Source organism: Mustela lutreola, chromosome X (assembly GCF_030435805.1).
Source record: "Mustela lutreola isolate mMusLut2 chromosome X, mMusLut2.pri, whole genome shotgun sequence".
NCBI lineage: Eukaryota > Metazoa > Chordata > Mammalia > Carnivora > Mustelidae > Mustela > Mustela lutreola.
In genome coordinates this window covers 95,460,548-95,481,729 of record NC_081308.1, presented here as the reverse complement: position 1 = coordinate 95,481,729, position 21,182 = coordinate 95,460,548, and the positions used below count along the sequence as shown (strand labels likewise).

Genomic DNA, 21,182 nt, shown 5'->3' with positions numbered 1-21,182 from the left:
TGGTGGGGGTGGTGGTTTGTTTTTTCATAACACAAGTCCATGTTTCAGTGAAGTTAAATAAGACATACATGATATGTGAGTAGTTATAATGCTTTTTCTCTTGCATTTCCAATCTCAGTCCACTGAACTACTGTCTATCCACTCAGTAGCCCAAATCACAAATCTGGGAGTCCGATCTGACTCATTCCTCTCATTCACTACCTCCATGCGGCTGTCCTCCAAGTTCTGAGCCTGCATCTGTTTACCTCCCAGAGACCTTGTCAATCTGTCCCTTCCTCATTCCTACTGTTCTAGTTGGGCCCTCATTGTTTTTGTCTGGGCTATTCTAACAGCCTCCTCACTGGACTCCCAACTGCTAGCCTCGTCACACTCCAATCTGGGCTCCACACTTCAATCTGGCAGGGTGCTCTAAGTGCAAATGCAATCATGTGATTCCCTGGTTCAGAAGTCCTCAAAGCTCCCCCTGATGCCTACAGGGTAAATTTCAAACTCCTTGGCAGGGAGCACAAGGCCCTTCATATCTGACTTTTGCTTCATTCTCCATCTCTTTTCCACCACTTCCCTACTCAGGCCTCATTGCTTTGACCATAACAAACTGCAGGTAACAGTGAGCTCTTGCTTAACAGGTAAGCTTCCTTTCTTAAGACTCTAATCCTTCTACCTACCACCAATGATATAATTAAGTGACATTGAATAAGTTAGCATTCCTGGGCATATGCCTTCCTACCATCTAAACTTGCTATTCTCCTGCCTGGAATGTCCTTCTTAAATTTTCAAGCTCCTATTCATGCTTCAGTTTAGCTTTGATGGCGCCTCTTCTAGGAAGACTTCCCTGATTTTTTTTCAAATAAAATTAGTAATTCCCCTTTATTCTACTGTATCTCCTCTCTCTCTTTCTGTCTCTCTTGCCTTTGCACTTACAGTACTTCTCTATACTAAATACACCATGTATCCATCTTTATATATTTGACATCCCCTTATAAACTATGTCTAAAGGACAAGAGTCAGATCTCAATCATTTGTGTATCCTTAGCACCTCCCCAAATAATGTTGTGTGAGAAATACATTAGTTACTCAATTACTGTCTGTTGCATTGAACTCAAATGCAATTAGGCATTTTCTTTTGTGAATGCCCCATATTTTAAGAAAGGGGTTGGAGAATGTATTTTACTTGAGTTACATCTACAGAATGCCACCTTAATTTAACAATTTCTGAATTGCCACTTCACCTTTCAAATCGTCTTACAGATTTCTATATCACTGAGAACTATCCTTATTCAAGTCAGCTGTTAATGGATAAAGGCCTGGACTTGCTTCTTTTTTTCTTTTCTTTCTTTCTTTCTTTTTTTTTTTTGTAATGAAATGACAATTTGAAAGTCACTTGAAACCATCATTTTATTAAGGAGTTTATAGTCTTCTAAGAAAGTTATACTATTAAGTTGCTGAGCAAACTCTTTTCCATAGACTGAACAAAAGCAAATAAGCTTCAGCCCAAGCCACTTTCTGAATTATGACCAATTTCAATTGGCAGGGTTCAGTTAATGAGGTTTTATGGTAGTAAATTACTCAACCTTTATTTCCTTGGAATGCAGAGTTTAAAAAAAAAAACAACTGGAAATAAATCCTTTCATGAGGATTTCCAAAAGACAGCCATTTTGATGAGCTCCTGCCTCTGGATTGAACTGCTGTTCAAATAAAATGGCGTCTCCACACCCACTACCCTTCACAGGAGAGTGTGTGCTGCCATCTACTGATGTGAGGCAAGTGCACAGGAGGTCTTGTTTATGATTCCCAATCACAAAACAAGCTTTTCAAGTGACCTCTTTCATCAGAGCCACTGTAATCGGTTTTTATAAATTACGCTAAGGAAAGGGAAGAAAAACCCCACTGTGACACGACAGGGGAAAACAGTGACAAAAATGAGCAACTCAAAATCAAAAGGATAAAAAAAAAAAAAGCCGCACCAAAACAATTTTCCTACCAGGGCAATTTCTTAAATAAGAAGCCAACTATTAATTTGAAAGTATGAGGACTTAAGAAATGACTAAATAGTAGTATTTGAAAATAGGGTTGATGGTGTGGTTTCAGTGACAAAAAATCTTACCAGGGTATTTACCTACATATTAAGCTAAGTTGAACTCTGACCATTGAAAAGATTATTCCTTTAGCATACCGAGGAGGTTTGGATTCCTGAGAAAAAAGCAAAAATAATTCTCTAAATTAATATTAGTCCATCTGAGGGGGAAATTAGAAGAGTTTTGAGTGGGGAACACTGGAGAAGGGGAGGGACAAGAAGAGGAGGTGATGGTGGGGCCCAAAATAAATTTCCTGCCTTGTACCATTTTGCTGACAGTGCCTTTTGGAAATTTTCTCTAAAATGTAGGGGTTTCTTTATTTTCCAACAGATTCAGACAGACCACAATGAACAAGCCAGACCCAGGCTATCTGTCTGTGTAAAACTGAAAGATGATCTGTTTATTTCAGCTATTAATGATCCCATAGTCTGGCCCCCACAATCAGCAACTGTGTAGAAGAGGAATAGTCTGGCGGCTCTGTGGTCTGGGCTGCCCACCTCACAGTAATTGGATCCCTGAGCCCAAAGATGGCTGTCCTCCCTCCTTCCCCATGCTTTTGGTGGGATCTGCTCTGGTATGGGCTATAGGCTCTTCCTTGAACTCTCTGGCTCCCAGCCTCCTCTCCTTTGCCTCTTAGCACAGGCTCATTGACTCCTTCCCTAAGCTCCAAAGGGGGCCTTGATTCTCTCAATCACTTCTGTATAAGGACCATGCATCTTAGCTCATTGCTGGTTTCAAACATTCTGTCCCACTGGGCGACCCCCACTTTTTTATGTTGCAAAATATGGTGGCTCTCATTTGACAAAAATAATATGATTAAATGTGTACTATTATTTATTGTGTTAGGTGTCTTACATACTTTACCTTGTTTAGTCCTCACCAAATCCCTATCACATTGGTACTAGTACTACTTCCATTTTTCCAATGAAGAAACTGAAATTCAGAGGAGTTGACTGACTGGCCTAAGGACACACAGCTAGTCTGGGCCTATGACTCAGACTCCCTTATGATTCATTCCAAAGCCCGGTCTAGTGTACGATCTTACTAAGGCTTTGCATTCATGTAATAAAATGGTAATTACCATTTACTGAGCACCTACTGTGTACGAGGGACTGTGGCTGTGGTTTTTATATGCCTGATTCTCATTTAATTATTATTATTATGCCATGACATTGGTACTATTGATATCTCCATATTTTTCTTTTTAAAAGATGAGGAAAAAGAGGTCAAGGAAAGTTAAATCACTTGCCCAGAGGAGCACAAGAAAGGGGCTTGTCATTTCTGACTCCAATACTTGTCTTCTTAGTCACAGGTTGAGTTACATAAAATCCATCCTACAGGGGTATCTAGGTGGCTCAGTCATTAAGCATCTGCCTTCTTCTCAGGTCATAATCCCAGGGTCCTGGGATTGAGCCCTGTGTCAGTCTCCCTGAGCCTGCTTCTCCCTCTGCCTCTTGTTTCCCTCTTTCTTTCTGTGTGTCAAATAAATAAATAAATAAAATCTTTAAAAAAAAAAATCCATCCTAGGGAGGAGTCAAGATGGCGGAGAAGTAGCAAGCTGAGACTGCTTCAGCTAGCCGGAGATCAGCTAGATAGCTTATCTAAAGATTGCAAACACCTGAAAATCCATCGGCAGATCGAAGAGAAGAAGAACAGCAATTCTGGAAACAGAAAAACAACCACTTTCTGAAAGGTAGGACCGGCGGAGAAGTGAATCCAAAGCGACGGGAAGATAGACCCCGGGGGGAGGGGCCGGCTCCCGGCAAGCGGCGGAGCAACCGCGCACAAAATCAGGACTTTTAAAAGTCTGTTCCGCGGAGGGACATCGCTCCAGAGGCTAAACCGGAGCGAAGCCCACGCGGGGTCAGCGTGGCCTCAGGTCCCGCAGGGTCACAGAAGGATCGGGGGTGTCTGAGTGTCGCAGAGCTTGCGGGTATTGGAACGGGAAAGCCGGCTACAGAGACAGAGCCGACAGTAAGCTCGCAGCTCCGTGTTACCTTGAACCGGTCGCAGGCTCGGTGAGCTCGGAGCGCGGCCGGAGGTCAGGCAGACGGGAGTAACTGGGCGCTGTTCTCTGAGGGCGCACTGAGGAGTGGGGCCCTGGGCTCTCGGCTCCTCCGGGCCGGAGACCAGGAGGCCGCCATTTGTATTCCCGTCCTCTGGAACTCTACGGAAAGCGCTCAGGGAACAAAAGCTCCTGAAAGCAAACCCGAGCGGATTACTCACCCCGGCCCCGGGTAAGGGCGGTGTAATTCCGCCTGGGGCAAAGACACTTGAAAATCACTACAACAGGCCCCTCCCCCAGAAGATCAACAAGAAATCCAGCCTAGACCAAGCTCACCTACCAAGGAGTGCGGTTTCAATACCAAGGAGAGCAGCAGAATTCCAGAGGAGGAGAAAGCCAAGCACGGAACTCATGGCTTTTTTCCTGTGATTTTTTTTAGTCTTGCAGTTAATTTAATTTTTTCTTTTTCATTTTTTTTTTTTTTTTTTTCTCGCCTTCGGGTAAAATTTTTTTTTTTTTTTTAACTGTTACCTTTTTCTTTTTTAACGATTTTTTACTAGTTTATCTAATATATATATATATTTTTTTACATTTTTCTTAGGTGTTTTCTTTTTAAAAAAAAAAATTCTTTTCTTTTTTTTTTTTTTTTTTTTTTTTTTTTTCTTTTTTCTTTCTTCCTTTTTGAACCTCTTTTTATCCCCTTTCTCCCCACTCACGATTTTGGATCTCTTCTAATTTGGCTAAAGCATATTTTCCTGGGGTTGTTGCCACCCTTTTAGTATTTTACTTGCCCCTTCATTTACTCTTATCTGGACAAAATGACAAGACGTAAAAATTCACCACAAAAAAAAGAACAAGAGGCAGTACCGAAGGCTAGGGACCTAATCAATACAGACATCGGTAATATGTCAGATCTAGAGTTCAGAATGACAATTCTCAAGGTTCTAGCCGGGCTCGAAAAAGGCATGGAAGATATTAGAGAAACCCTCTCGAGAGATATAAAAGCCCTTTCTGGAGAAATAAAAGAACTAAAATCTAACCAAGTTGAAATCAAAAAAGCTATTAATGAGGTGCAATCAAAAATGGAGGCTCTCACTGCTAGGATAAATGAGGCAGAAGAAAGAATTAGTGATATAGAAGACCAAATGACAGAGAATAAAGAAGCTGATCAAAAGAGGGACAAACAGCTACTGGACCACGAGGGGAGAATTCGAGAAATAAGTGACACCATAAGACGAAACAACATTAGAATAATTGGGATTCCAGAAGAAGAAGAAAGTGAGAGGGGAGCAGAAGGTATACTGGAGAGAATTATTGGGGAGAATTTCCCCAATATGGCAAAGGGAACAAGCATCAAAATTCAGGAGGTTCAGAGAATGCCCCTCAAAATAAATAAGAATAGGCCCACACCCCGTCACATAATAGTAAAATTTACAAGTCTCAATGACAAAGAGAAAATCCTGAAAGCAGCCCGGGAAAAGAAGTCTGTAACATACAATGGTAAAAATATTAGATTGGCAGCTGACTTATCCACAGAGACCTGGCAGGCCAGAAAGAGCTGGCATGATATTTTCAGAGCACTAAACGAGAAAAACATGCAGCCAAGAATACTATATCCAGCTAGGCTATCATTGAAAATAGAAGGAGAGATTAAAAGCTTCCAGGACAAACAACAACTGAAAGAATTTGCAAATACCAAACCAGCTCTACAGGAAATATTGAAAGGGGTCCTCTAAGCAAAGAGAGAGCCTACAAGTGGTAGATCAGAAAGGAACAGAGACCATATACAGTAACAGTCACCTTACAGGCAATACAATGGCACTAAATTCATATCTCTCAATAGTTACCCTGAATGTGAATGGGCTAAATGCCCCTGTCAAAAGACACAGGGTATCAGAATGGATAAAAAAACAAAACCCATCTATATGTTGCCTCCAAGAAACACATTTTAAGCCCGAAGACACCTCCAGATTTAAAGTGAGGGGGTGGAAAAGAATTTACCATGCTAATGGACATCAGAAGAAAGCAGGAGTGGCAATCCTTATATCAGATCAATTAGATTTTAAGCCAAAGACTGTAATAAGAGATGAGGAAGGACACTATATCATACTCAAAGGGTCTGTCCAACAAGAAGATTTAACAATTTTAAATATCTATGCCCCCAACGTGGGAGCAGCCAACTATATAAACCAATTAATAACAAAATCAAAGAAACACATAAACAACAATACAATAATAGTAGGGGACTTTAATATTCCCCTCACTGAAATGGACAGGTCATCCAAGCAAAAGATCAGCAAGGAAATAAAGGCCTTAAATGACACACTGGACCAGATGGACATCACAGATATATTCAGAATATTTCATCCCAAAGCAACAGAATACACATTCTTCTCTAGTGCACATGGTACATTCTCCAGAATAGATCACATCCTCGGTCCTAAATCAGGACTCAACCGGTATCAAAAGATTGGGATCATTCCCTGCATATTTTCAGACCACAATGCTCTAAAGCTAGAACTCAACCACAAAAGGAAGTTTGGAAAGAACCCAAATACATGGAGACTAAAGAGTATCCTTCTAAAGAATGAATGGGTCAACCGGGAAATTAAAGAAGAATTGAAAAAAATCATGGAAACAAATGATAATGAAAATACAACGGTTCAAAATCTGTGGGACACAACAAAGGCAGTCCTGAGAGGAAAATATATAGCGGTACAAGCCTTTCTCAAGAAACAAGAAAGGTCTCAGGTACACAACCTAACCCTACACCTAAAGGAGCTGGAGAAGGAACAAGAAAGAAACCCTAAGCCCAGCAGGAGAAGAGAAATCATAAAGATCAGAGCAGAAATCAATGAAATAGAAACCAAAAAAACAATAGAACAAATCAACGAAACTAGGAGCTGGTTCTTTGAAAGAATTAATAAAATTGATAAACCCCTGGCCCGACTTATCAAAAAGAAAAGAGAAAGGACCCAAATAAATAAAATCATGAATGAAAGAGGAGAGATCACAACTAACACCAAGGAAATACAAACTATTATAAGAACATACTATGAGCAACTCTACGGCAATAAATTTGACAATCTGGAAGAAATGGATGCATTCCTAGAAACATATAAACTACCACAACTGAACCATGAAGAAATAGAAAGCCTGAACAGACCCATAACCAGTAAGGAGATTGAAACAGTCATTAAAAATCTCCAAACAAACAAAAGCCCAGGGCCAGACGGCTTCCCGGGGGAATTCTACCAAACATTTAAAGAAGAACTAATTCCTATTCTCCTGAAACTGTTCCAAAAAATAGAAATGGAAGGAAAACTTCCAAACTCATTTTATGAGGCCAGCATCACCTTGATCCCAAAACCAGACAAGGATCCCACCAAAAAAGAGAGCTATAGACCGATATCCTTGATGAACACAGATGCGAAAATACTCAACAAAATACTAGCCAATCGGATTCAACAGTACATTAAAAAGATTATTCACCACGACCAAGTGGGATTTATTCCAGGGCTGCAAGGTTGGTTCAACATCCGCAAATCAGTCAATGTGATACAACACATCAATAAAAGTAAGAACAAGAACCATATGATACTCTCAATAGATGCTGAAAAAGCATTTGACAAAGTACAACATCCCTTCCTGATCAAAACTCTTCAAAGTGTAGGGATAGAGGGCACATACCTCAATATCATCAAAGCCATCTATGAAAAACCCACCGCAAATATCATTCTCAATGGAGAAAAACTGAAAGCTTTTCCGCTAAGGTCAGGAACACGGCAGGGATGTCCATTATCACCACTGCTATTCAACATCGTACTAGAGGTCCTAGCCTCAGCAATCAGACAACAAAAGGAAATTAAAGGCATCCAAATCGGCAAAGAAGAAGTCAAATTATCACTCTTCGCAGATGATATGATACTATATGTGGAAAACCCAAAAGACTCCACTCCAAAACTGCTAGAACTTATACAGGAATTCAGTAAAGTGTCAGGATATAAAATCAATGCACAGAAATCAGTTGCATTTCTCTACACCAACAGCAAGACAGAAGAAAGAGATATTAAGGAGTCAATCCCATTTACAATTGCATCCAAAACCATAAGATACCTAGGAATAAACCTAACCAAAGAGACACAGAATCTATACTCAGAAAACTATAAAGTACTCATGAAAGAAATTGAGGAAGACACAAAGAAATGGAAAAATGTTCCATGCTCCTGGATTGGAAGAATAAATATTGTGAAAATGTCTATGCTACCTAAAGCAATCTACACATTTAATGCAATTCCTATCAAAGTACCATCCATCTTTTTCAAAGAAATGGAACAAATAATTCTAAAATTTATATGGAACCAGAAAAGACCTCGAATAGCCAAAGGGATATTGAAAAAGAAAGCCAACGTTGGTGGCATCACAATTCCGGACTTCAAGCTCTATTACAAAGCTGTCATCATCAAGACAGCATGGTACTGGCACAAAAACAGACACATAGATCAATGGAACAGAATAGAGAGCCCAGAAATAGACCCTCAACTCTATGGTCAACTAATCTTCGACAAAGCAGGAAAGAATGTCCAATGGAAAAAAGACAGCCTTTTCAATAAATGGTGCTGGGAAAATTGGACAGCCACATGCAGAAAAATGAAATTGGACCATTTCCTTACACCACACACAAAAATAGACTCAAAATGGATGAAGGACCTCAATGTACGAAAGGAATCCATCAAAATCCTTGAGGAGAACACGGGCAGCAACCTCTTCGACCTCTGCCGCAGCAACATCTTCCTAGGAACAACGCAAAAGGCAAGGGAAGCAAGGGAAAAAATGAACTACTGGGATTTCATCAAGATCAAAAGCTTTTGCACAGCAAAGGAAACAGTTAACAAAATCAAAAGACAACTGACAGAATGGGAGAAGATATTTGCAAACGACATATCAGATAAAGGACTAGTGTCCAGAATCTATAAAGAACTTAGCAAACTCAACACCCAAAGAACAAATAATCCAATCAAGAAATGGGCAGAAGACATGAACAGACATTTCTGCAAAGAAGACATCCAGATGGCCAACAGACACATGAAAAAGTGCTCCATATCACTTGGCATCAGGGAAATACAAATCAAAACCACAATGAGATATCACCTCACACCAGTCAGAATGGCTAAAATCAACAAGTCAGGAAATGACAGATGCTGGCGAGGATGCGGAGAAAGGGGAACCCTCCTACACTGTTGGTGGGAATGCAAGCTGGTGCAGCCACTCTGGAAAACAGCATGGAGGTTCCTCAAAATGTTGAAAATAGAACTGCCCTATGACCCAGCAATTGCACTATTGGGTATTTACCCTAAAGATACAAATGTAGTGATCCAAAGGGACACATGCACCCGAATGTTTATAGCAGCAATGTCCACAATAGCCAAACTATGGAAAGAACCTAGATGTCCATCAACAGATGAATGGATCAAGAAGATGTGGTATATATACACAATGGAATACTATGCAGCCATCAAAAGAAATGAAATCTTGCCATTTGCAACAACATGGATGGAACTAGAGCGTATCATGCTTAGCGAAATAAGTCAAGCAGAGAAAGACAACTATCATATGATCTCCCTGATATGAGGAAGTGGTGATGCAACATGGAGGCTTAAGTGGGTAGAAGAATAAATGAAACAAGATGGGATTGGGAGGGAGACAAACCATAAGTGACTCTTAATCTCACAAAACAAACTGAGGGTTGCCGGGGGGAGGGGGTTGGGGAGAAGGGGGTGGGATTATGGACATTGGGGAGGGTATGTGATTTGGTGAGTGCTGTGAAGTGTGTAAACCTGGTGATTCACAGACCTGGGGATAAAAATATATGTATATAAAAAATATATGTTTATAAAAAATAAAAAATAAAAAAAAAATAAAAAAAATAAAAATAAATAAAATAAAATAAAAAAAAAAAAATCCATCCTATAGACAGAATCCTCAAATGCCATTATGATTCTTATCTCTGATGCTCAGAGGTGTGAAATAAATCATCTGAACTTATAGAGTGAGGCTGTGGCAGAGAGAGAAGGCACATAGGGGGTGCATGTCCACAGATGCAGCAGAAGTAGGAAAGACCCACTTTGCAGACTTTGCAGTAGAGCTCAGCCTGGACCCGCTTCATGAAAAGCATTCTACCATTTCTCTGTAGGTTCTCCCTGCCAAGATCTGGAAGCATGAAGTCAGATTGGCAGTTACAGGTGGCCTACAGACCAGAGAGAAAGTGAGTCTCCCAAAGCCCGAGCAGTTTCAAGTTGAGAAGAAAACACCCAGTCCTTCATTTATAAATGTAATCAAAGGCAGCTTACTCCTCTTCATCATGTTGCTCAGGGCAGGGCAGAATACACAAGCAATAACAGTGACCATGGTTCAGGCACCATTACAGTCTGCAAGGAAAGCCACATTTTGGCACAAGAGAAGAATGTTCGTCTCTCTGTCAGTAAGTATAAGAAACCTAAAAATGCATCTGCATTCTCATAAATCAATTAAGATTTGAAACAAAGACCCATCATAGTCTTTTTTTTTAATGAAAGCAAAGCTGTCAGATTTTAAAAATCTAATAAAATCTCACAGGGTCATATCTACATGTATGAAATAAAGAAAAGATTTGAGGTAACTGTCTGAATAATTAAATAGGAATTATTCAGAAAAGTCTTTCTTTTACCTTCCCTCTTCTATATATAGAGAGTTGGGATATGCAGAAGCAAAGTGGGTTAATAGAACTAGTGTAACCTTTGAAGGCAAACAGAGTTGAGTTCAAACTCGGGTTCCACCACTCATTTTAGTTTGGTAACCTGGTCTCTTTATTTTTTTGAGGCTTAATTTCAGCGATCTATCAAATGAGGGTATTTAAATCTACCCCAAGATATTATGAAAATTAAACCTTACCATGTATGTAAAGTGGCCAGCACTGAGAAATCTCAATAGATGCAAATTATTACTACTGTTATTACAGCAAATAGTAGGTATTAGCACCAGAGGCATATTTAATCATGTATAGTAAAGTCAGATGGCTGAAGTCCCAGTGATTCCGGTTCCAAACGCTCACTGCCAGCCTTTGCCTTTCCAAATACATCTAGCTCAGAATGTCTCAACCTCAACACTACTGACATTCGGGGCTGAATAATTCTTTGTCACAGAAGGGAAAGGAGCAGCATGTCTTTAGCAATGTAGACATTTTCGAAACATACCTAGCCTCTATCCACTACAGGCCAGTAGCCTTCCCTGTGCTGTGACTATAAACATGTCTCTGGATATTGCCAAGTATTTCCTGGAGGGGCAAGATGGCCCCACAAGCACTTATGCAGAGTTTCCCTGAGGTATCCAGTGGGAACCACTCTCTTCCTTCCCTGAGGTGAGATGGAAATTTGCATGAAACCAGACAGCTTCCTTTTCTCTAATTGTATTACATTATTGAATCTTATTATCCAAATAAAATTGTAAGTTTCCTGATGGCAGGAAATTGTTTTTCTATGGTTTCCTCCAAAGCTTCTTACATAGAAAAGACAAGCAGGGACTCAGTCAAGGTACATGTTTTTTTGCTCACTCTTTCATTCATTCACTCAAAAAGCATCTGTTAAATACCTTTATGTACCAAGCACCTTTTTTTAAAGAGCTGGACATTCAGGGAAAGGAGACACAGTCCTCTCCCATTTGAGTTGGGGTTCGAAGGATGAAGAGGAGTTAGTAAGACTGAGGGCACTGATTGTAGATAACCAGAAATGTGTTAGATGCTTCTGGATCATGAGTTTAATGACTGTGCTTCACAGACCTTTGGCTCTTCTCAGCAGACAATGTCTTTTTCTTAAATCTCCTCGATACAGAAAGCTAACTGATAGAGGATTGTTTTGTGAAACTGGAGTGAGTGTGTATGCACAAGTGTGTACGCAATCATGACACCATGGGAGGGAGTTTGGGAGCATTTGCTGGCCCTGTTCCCCTTTTCCACATAGAAATGCTCCTAAGTTAAGGGAAAAGACTATATTACTATGGCTGCTGGTTTTGATTGACTGCAATGAGCCCTGAGCTTGCCTTATCTATTGTGATGGATCATTTGGGAGACCTCGGGGGATGATCAAAAGATATGTCATCAGATTATTTTATTCTTTTTGGGAGCATCATTTTAAAGTAAAACACTGTTTAATTCATCATGTCAAGTTTTCACCTTAATTGATTTTATCAAGCGAAAATATTTAGTTTCTGTCAAATTTGGAGCATGGGGGAAGGAGTGATTTGGAATACAGAGCAAGTTCAAACTTTTACATCTTTTGACTTCAGGGAGTCTAGAGTTCATGCAAGGAGGCCCAAACTTTGAAAAGATCAGTACCCACTTTAAGTGTTTTACAAGAGACCATCCCATGAAGAAATGATGGCAGAAAACAAAAGAAATCAAAACAAAATACTCCCCAAACTCACTTAGCTTCTCTAGGATCTCCTCGTCTGTCATCTTAGATTTTTTCCTTTGCCGATCCGTGTTTCTGTACAAAGTACTGGAGTTGGCATTCTCAGCAGAAGGTGGTGTGACCTCTTTATTTGGTGCTGCTGGTGAAGCAATGGATTCCAGCACAGAACGAGTGTAGATCTTAAAGATAAGAAAACAATTCTACGATGAAAACAGTAGGCCAGGAAAAGGGTTATGAAGTCAAGATGTTGTCATGGCAATGAGGTTTTATTTTTTTTCATTAACACAAAATTTTAAAGCAGTTTTTGGTTCACAGTCAAGTTGAGAGGAAGGTACAGATTTCCCAACTGCCCTCTGTGCCCACACATCATAGCCTCCCCCATTGCCAACACCCCCTGCCCAGTGTAGGACATTCCTGACAACTGATGAACCTACACTGATGTGTCATAATCACCCAAAGTCCATGGTTTACATACAGTTCTCTCTTAGGGTATACATTCTATAGGTTTGGACAAATGTATAATGATGTGTATCCACCACAATGGCAATGGAGTTTTGTTATTTCCCCAAGAATCCTCTGTGCCTTGACTATTCATTCCACCTCCATGCCCCAACCCCGACCCCTGGTGAGTTTTTAAAGTCAAGTGATTAATTAATCATTAAGCAAGAGCTTCAAGTTGCTTCAAATATACTGTTCTTGAAAGCTCTCAGGATCCCACTTTCTGAGGTTCCCCATATATGCTGTGCTAATTCTGACCTTGGTGCCCCTGCTTAGGCAGTTCTTCTTACTTGATTCACATGGATTTCCTTCTCTAATTTAACTTCGGTAGCAATCTTATAACTTAGCACTTATTTGCATGTTGTTTGGTATCATTCTCTAATTATCACATACCATCTTGTATCCCCAAAAAGCAACCTCAATCAAGGTTGTACCTGATATTCTAGTTCAGGGAACACAGTAGATACTCAATAGGTAGGCGTGGATGGACTAGATTCTGACTCTACAGTTGTTCCAGAGGACATCTTTTGAGTCATTTAGAAACAGTCATTCGTGACTTACTGATTTTGTATGCTCGGGTCTCGGTGCGATAACTGGTGGGGGCTCGTTGTCGTCTTCTTCTTCTTCCTCTTCTTCATCTTCTTCTTCAGACACTGGAGGAGCCAAAGGAGGCTCTGATGCTGTTTTTGTACTCTTATGACAAAAACAAAGGTTAGAGACCAGGTATTAACATCCCATTGTTTTTCTCAGAAATGAGAAAAGGGAAATGGAATATTGGATCACATAGGGATATGAAAAAAAAAAAACTGCACCTTTTACAAATTAGCAGAGCCTCTACATTTTGGTGACCGGGACTGCCCACATTCCGAGGTAAATTCAGGTCATGGTTTTAAACATCATGACATTTTTTAAAAAAAATCTTTCTTATTTTCCACTGAGCTCAGAAACAGTGAGCTATTCATTTAGTATTTGAGAGTTCAATGTTTTGGAAATCAATGAATAATATATTTAAAAAATGTTATTAAAGCCTTGAATTTGTACTGGGCCGATTGTCAATTTGTTGATTGATAATTTGTCGACCAGAAAAGGGCTGTTTTGTGCCTAAAGATCAGAGCATGCATATGGATATGGTATTAATACAGCTCTGCAAATACTCACTAAGTACAAGCAAGCCCATAAATGTTGCTTCCCTGTTCAGCCTCCTGGAAAGAAGCACTCAGAAAATAACAGACATGAAGATCTAAGGAATATTCATCAACATAAATAATTATTCAGTCTTAACCAACAGGTATAAATGGTGCTTTGCAATGTTAAAAACTGCAATACCACCACCAAAAACAACTATCATCGTATCTAGCATTGGTTCTTCATCATTCATGTCAATGCAGGGGTAAAAATGGTTCCAAAGCTGAATTTTGAAAGCACCTTGACCGTGGTTCTCAAATTGTGGTCCCCAGGCCAGCATCATCACCAGGAACTTGTTAGAAATGCAAATTCTTGGACTCTACCCACACTAATGAATCATAACTCTGGGAGTGGGGCATAATAGTGTGTTATGACAAGCCTTCCAGGTGATTCTGGTTCAGGCTCAAGTTTAAAAATCACTGAATAATGATAGAGGTCTGTGTTGTCCATGGCTAATGAACAATTCCAATGTGACTAGTCTGAATTGAGGTGTGTTGTAAGTGTAACATATATATTGCATGTTGAATATATTACATGAAAAAAACTGTAAAATAGTTCCGTGGTGAAAGACATTTCCTTTTATGTTGTGTATATGCTGAAATGATAATATTTTGAATACATTTGGCTAAGTAAAATGTCATTAAAAATTTCATCTATTTCTTTTTTTTTTCTATGTGGTTACTAGAAAATTTAAAGTTACATATATGGCTTTTATGACATTCATTTCTATTGGAAAGCATTACTATGGATGGTTTTTTATTTTTTGGTGTGTGTGTATGTATTGGTTTTTGGTTGATGCCTTTGGGTATACTGGCTCAAACTAGTCCTAAAAAATAATTTTCATTTCTTGAGGACAAAACTCCTAAGTTAAATGCAGAGAGCCTAATAATAGACTGTAACATCAAAGGACCTCAGCCTATGGTTGAAATTCAACTCGGGTCTTCTACAATCATGTATAAATTGATGGTAGAGCTATAAGATTCAATCATATATCTGATCAGAGATGGCAAGATTTATCTACTGTGCAAAGGAAGACAACTTAGAATTTATAAGAAAGTATTTGAAAGAATATCTGCTTGCCCTGATACACATAATGAGTGGCTCATAGACTGAAATTTATATGCTTAGTTGATATTGGTTTTCTTATTTATACACCTGTAATTTAGTCCTAATTTGTCCAAAAGAGCTAAGCTATTATGTTGTACTATAGCTGTGTGGAAAGTGACATGTGTTAATGACATTAAATTGCCAGAAAAAAAAATCAGTTTCTTCTTGTAAAAGACTAATTCTTCAAGGCACTTCAGTGGGGAAAGTTAGAAATTGTTTCTAGTTTATCGGTGTTTGCTTTGAGATTATTTTGTTTCAGAAAGTTCTGCTCTACCTTACGCCAGCTGGGATCAAGAATGCACCCAATCATTGTTCACTGGCAGAAGGGTAGAACTGCATATAAATGGACTACTTGTTATATGGCAAATGAAGCTATCTAATCTATCAGGCAATATGAACTATGGTTAGGAACAGTAAGCTTTCCATGAGCCTATGAAAATATCTAAAGTCAGAAATAAGTCATTGCCTCCAAAATGTAACAAAAAACTATTAAAATCTAAAGTAAGTAATGTCTAATGACTTGTCTATGAAGTATATATGTCAACTTCACGTAGTGACTTCAAGTTAGTAGTTACAGACATTTCACTGCATTAAAAACCAAACTGTAGATTAGATTGTCTTTAGAAACCACTGCTGAGTAGTCATAATGACTTCCAATAAATGATACCTAACCAAAAATTCAGTGTTACTTGTAATCACATAATTTCAAAATCAATATTTTAAAAATATCACTTTAAAGAGTTTACAGCAAAAAAAAATTATATGGGGCAGAGGTGCCCTTTAATATATTTGATATAACACACCATGTAGTCTCCATAAATGAGAATGTATATACAGCCTACAAGGATCTAAAAATGCCCTTTGCCAAATAAAATGGGCCTAGGTCTAGATTTCTCAGACTGGTACAAAGACTAAGCAGTACTACTGACCAAGAGGTAACCATGTACATCTCAATGGTGACTGTTTAACTAAAGAAGAGCTGTCTGCAAAATGTCACTGTTTCTTAACATTCATTACTAACCTCACTATTCCTGTTTCATATGGGGGGCACTCCCCATCTCTGAGGACAGAAAAAGGGCTGTTAGGAAACCTAAAGTTTTTCACCTTCTGAAGGTATGTGGGGGAGGAAGAAGACCAATGTTTCTGTTTATCTGGGACCAGACACTATACTATTATGTTGGCTGGTTGGTTAGATAGAATGTGTAGCTTTCAGGGGACATTGTTTTTGTTTGTTTGTTTTTAGATTTTATTTATTTACTTGACATACAGAGAGAGAGGGGGGGGAGAGAGAGAGCATGCACAAGCAGGGGGAGCGGCAGGCAGAGAGAGAGGGAGAAGCAGGCTTCCCCTGAGCAAAGAACCCAATGTGGGGCTCGATCCAGGATCCCAGGATCATGACCTGAGCTAAAGGCAGACACTTAACCAACTGAGCAATGCAAGCGCCCCAGGGGACATTATTTTTTGCATGACAGATGGGCCAGGGAACATGAGCTGACCCAGAACATAGCTAGAACACCAGGTGTTGGTCCTGAGGACTGAAATCAACATAATTTCCTGGCCCCACGTTAAGTAAGAATAGGACCAGGCATACTTACCCATCCCTGTGTAAAGAATACTGGGGCTGGGCCTACTTTCTTTTCCCTGTGTTAAACAGCATCAGGTGAGAGCATATTTTCCTGTTCTTATGTTAAACACTATGAGAACAAGCAAAACTAGCAGTTTCTTACTTCAAGAAATGCTTATTCTTAGAATATAAGACTGAACCAACTGAAGCATTTTACTTAGTAAGAATAACAGCTTGTTCACCAAGACTCTTTTGAAGACTCTCACTTCACCAACCTAAAGCTATTTAATCACAAACACTGCACAATCCTAACCTGTACCTTGCCTTGTAAGACATGCTTTAAAATCACACAGCCATGAGGTGCCTGGGTGGCTCAGTGGGTTAAGTGTCAGGCTCTGGATTTATGCTCCGGTCATGATCTCAGGGAACTGAGACTGAGCCCCACATAGGGCCCATCAGGAAGTCTGCCTCTCTCTCTCTCTCCCTCTGCCCCTCTCCCCCTCAAACAAATAAATAGATGTTTAAAAATAAAATCAAGGCTACTTAGGTGACTTAGTCAGGTTACTGTCTGCCTTTAGCGCAGGTCATGATCCCAGGGTCTGGGTACTGAGTCCTAGGTCAGGCTCCCTTTTTATCACAGTCTGCTTCTTCCTCTCTCTCTCTGCCTCCCTCTCTCATGTGTGTACTCTCACTCTCCAATAAATAAATAAAATCTTAAAATGAAATAAAATAAAATCATATAGCCATGCTCTAAAACCCTATAAATGTTCTTTCCTGACATCCCCTTTTTAATACACTGCAAAACTCTATAAAGGGAGGGCTCTTTCTTGCTGCTAGAGTTTAATAAACAGCTTGGCTTACTAACAGGTTTTGCTAGTAATGTTTTTGCAGATCACAGGTATAATGTTGGTACGCTCTCCCTTCTAGGCTGAGAGTAACTATGTCTGTCTAAACTTGAAAAAGAGGGGTGCCTGGGTGGTTCAGCCATTGAATGTCTGCCTTTGGCTCAGGTCATGATCCCAGGGTCCTGGGATCAAGCCCCACATCAGGCTTCCTGTTCTGCAGGAAGCCTACTTTTCCCTATCTCAATCCCCCTGTGTTCCCTCTCTCACGGTGTCTCTGTCAAATAATAAAAAAAAAAAAAAAAATACTTGAAAAAGAATGTCGATAGATATTCTGGTTTCTCTTCAGATGATAACTGGAGGGGAGGTGTGTGGGGTGTTGGGTGAAATAGGGGATGGGGATTCAAAAGGGCACTTGCTGTGATGAGAGCCGGGTGTCTTATGGAAGTGTGGAAACCACACTGTACACTTGAAATTCATATTAATTACAACGTATGTTAACTAGCTGGAATTAAACCAGTGAGTAAAGAATGTTTTTGTCTTACTGAAAATTTGTGATACTATTCTTGTGCCCATGGTGGGGCAAGGGAGGTGATTATTGACATAAACGGGGTCCTGGAGGCTTTTAGAACTCTGAAGCCTTTGGCCGAAAGATACAGGTAGGTATGCACTTTTCCATATAAATTCTATTTTATTCTCTTCTATTCTATTCCATTCCATATAAATTCACAGAGATCTTATGAAGCCAATCCCTATGGACTCTAAGCTATAAACCCTGCTCTAGATAATACCTCAGATAGAGGAACTGCCTTAGGAAATTTTTCTTTCTTTGAGCTTCCTTGTTAAAGGTCAAAGGAATTAGAAGTAGAGACTTTGGAGACTCCAAATCATGCTAAGTGTGGTCTATGGGCCATTTCTGGTGCTTGCTTAAGATGCGGATTTCGGGGTTCCATTCCATTTTGACTTGCACCTTCTCCAGGCAGATCTGATACACACTGAAGTACAGGGACCACTAATCTAGATGAACAAAATAAACCAGTACTTCGAATTGAAAGCTCAGTCTGTGTCAACTGAACAAATCAGGCATGACATTCTTGGGACAAATCATGACACAGTCACAGTATTTCTCTGGGCACAAATCACGACATAGTTGCAGTATTGTTGCTATTCTACTCAAGATACTAGTCCAGGATTCTAAACGCATTTCTTTCCTCTCAATAGTCCAATACAAATATAAGATTTTAAAGTAGTCTTAAACTGAAGAGTAGGTCCCTGAACAGTATTTAGCATTTAATACACTCACATCAAAGAAGCTACCATAAGTGAGTAGTAAAGCAGATGTCACAGGACTAAGGGAGGGACTTCTGAATTCAATATTAATGAGATAGTCAATTGTTTAAAATATTTAGTGACTACAACACTTCTTCCATGGTAATTCCCACCCAGGCTATTAGAGGATGCCAAAACTGGTGATCAGTTTAGGCTCTGTCGATAAGGGATTGTCCAATTCCATTAAATCAGATCTTAAAGAGTAGTCAGGTCTACTTGGGAGTGTTTCTAATGCAAGAAAGCCTAAGGACCATCAAGGCAATCTCCCCCTGGAATTATAAGGAGAGCACAGGATGCTCTCAATTCCCCATTCCTAAGTAACTGAGTTCCACTGAAGGGATCCAACCTAAACTTAAGGGTCTAATCCAGCTCATTCAATCAATAGAAACCCAGCCTCAGTTACATGGTTTAATTAGTATCTCCACCTGGGAGTCCTACCAGCTCTTCAGACTCCAAACTATCCAATAGGAAACTCAGCATGTGCTCATGGAAATTTGTAACTCCCAAAAGATGGCATCTTCACCCTTCTGCCCACCCATGTATCACTTGAAGCCTATAATCACCTTTGACCTTGACCTTTCCTCCAACATCCAATTAATAACCTTAACATTTGAACCTCATCTCCATTCCCGCTACCACCATCTCCATTAGGCCCTTGTTACCTATGGCCTGGATGCTTACGGGACTCCTCCAACTGACCTCCCCTTCATCCAGCCTCACCTTCCGCCCTTAATTCACTCTGGATGTTTGCTGTCAGGTAACCGTTCCCAAAGCGTAAGCTTTCATTGCCTAATTCTCCTGTTCCAAAAAACTCCAAAAACTTCCCAATGTATACTGGAAAAGGCCAGATTTCTCCCTCCCTCCCTCCCTTCCTTTTTAATTTAAAGTTTTTGTAGTGAACATACAGTGCAATATTGGTTTCTGGAGTAGAATTTAGTGCTTCATCACTTACAACACCCAGTGTTCATCATGACAAGTGCCCTCCTTACTACCCTTCACCCCTATAGCCCATCCCCCTCCCTGCCTCCCTCCATCAACCCTCAGTTTGTTTTCTACCATTAAGAGTCTCTCATGGTTGGTTTCCCTCTCTTCCTTTCCCTGCCCCCTTCCTATACATTCATCTCTTCTGTTTCTTAAATTCCACATATGAGTGACATCATATGTTTGTCTTTCTCTGACTGACTGACTTCACTTAGCATCACACACTCTAGCTCCATCCACATTGTTGCAAATAGGCCAGGTTTCTTGGAATACCATTTTAAGGGCCCCAATGATTTGGCTCCAACTTAATATTCAAGGCTTAATTCCTATGATTCTTTTTCTTGCAACTTTCTTCATTCAAAACCACACCATTTTGTCCCCATGCTCTCCTCATTACTGTTCCCTTTCTTATGTTTTTCCTTTTGCTTAGAATGTCTTTCCCCATCTTTACAGATCCAATCCCACCAGACCTTCACAATCTAGCTCAAATGCAGCCTTTTTTATGAAGCATTTTCCAACTCAACATTCAACAAATATGTACCAAGTACCTACAGAGCTTTAAGCCCTTTGAGACAATGGCCTACTTCCTTTTTCCTACCCAGCTGAAAATAATCTCTTTTCTCTGAGTTCTCATAGCAAATGGACATATTTTATGGCATGTAACATGGTCCATATTGTATTTTGTTTCTTGACATGCATACTTCTCTTCCCTTACCAGAATAAGCTCCAGATTTCCTAGTGCTTGTAAGAGGGCACTTGATAAATATATGTGAAAAAAGTAAATATCCAGTTGTTTGATCTCCAAACAGTGAGAACATCATTTTTTTTCTGATTTGGTGGAATATTTTGATCATTATGTAGATGTAGTTTGAATTCCACAAGCAAAACCAGTAGAAGCAAGCTCAAAAGAAAGGGACAGTAATTCAGGAGATATAAACCATTGACAAAAATAAAAACCATTCTACTAACCATCCTAATAGGTTAGCATTTAGAATAACTGACCTACCTACCTAAAAAAATACCAACTATTTCTTTGCCAGAATACCCAGGTCATATTTATTATATAATAATGATATTAAGTAAATCAAGGGAGGAAAGGTAAGTTTGATCAAGGAAGACTGGCATTTTTGCTTTAGCTTATATTTAATAAAC

The 21,182-nt window shown here is 39.7% G+C and overlaps 1 protein-coding gene across 11 annotated transcripts in view; it reads right to left on the bottom strand.

Annotated features, from left to right (window-relative positions):
* Positions 1-21,182, bottom strand: part of PAK3 (p21 (RAC1) activated kinase 3) — a 256,608-nt gene that overhangs the window by 49,115 nt on the left and 186,311 nt on the right. For all 11 annotated transcript variants that reach the window (XM_059157369.1, XM_059157371.1, XM_059157373.1 and 8 more), the window contains 2 exons: positions 13,584-13,715; positions 12,538-12,703 (listed from right to left, as the gene is read on the bottom strand). In XM_059157369.1, the coding sequence (XP_059013352.1) occupies positions 12,538-12,703; positions 13,584-13,715 (298 nt within the window). The remainder of the gene's footprint in view (positions 1-12,537; positions 12,704-13,583; positions 13,716-21,182) is intronic.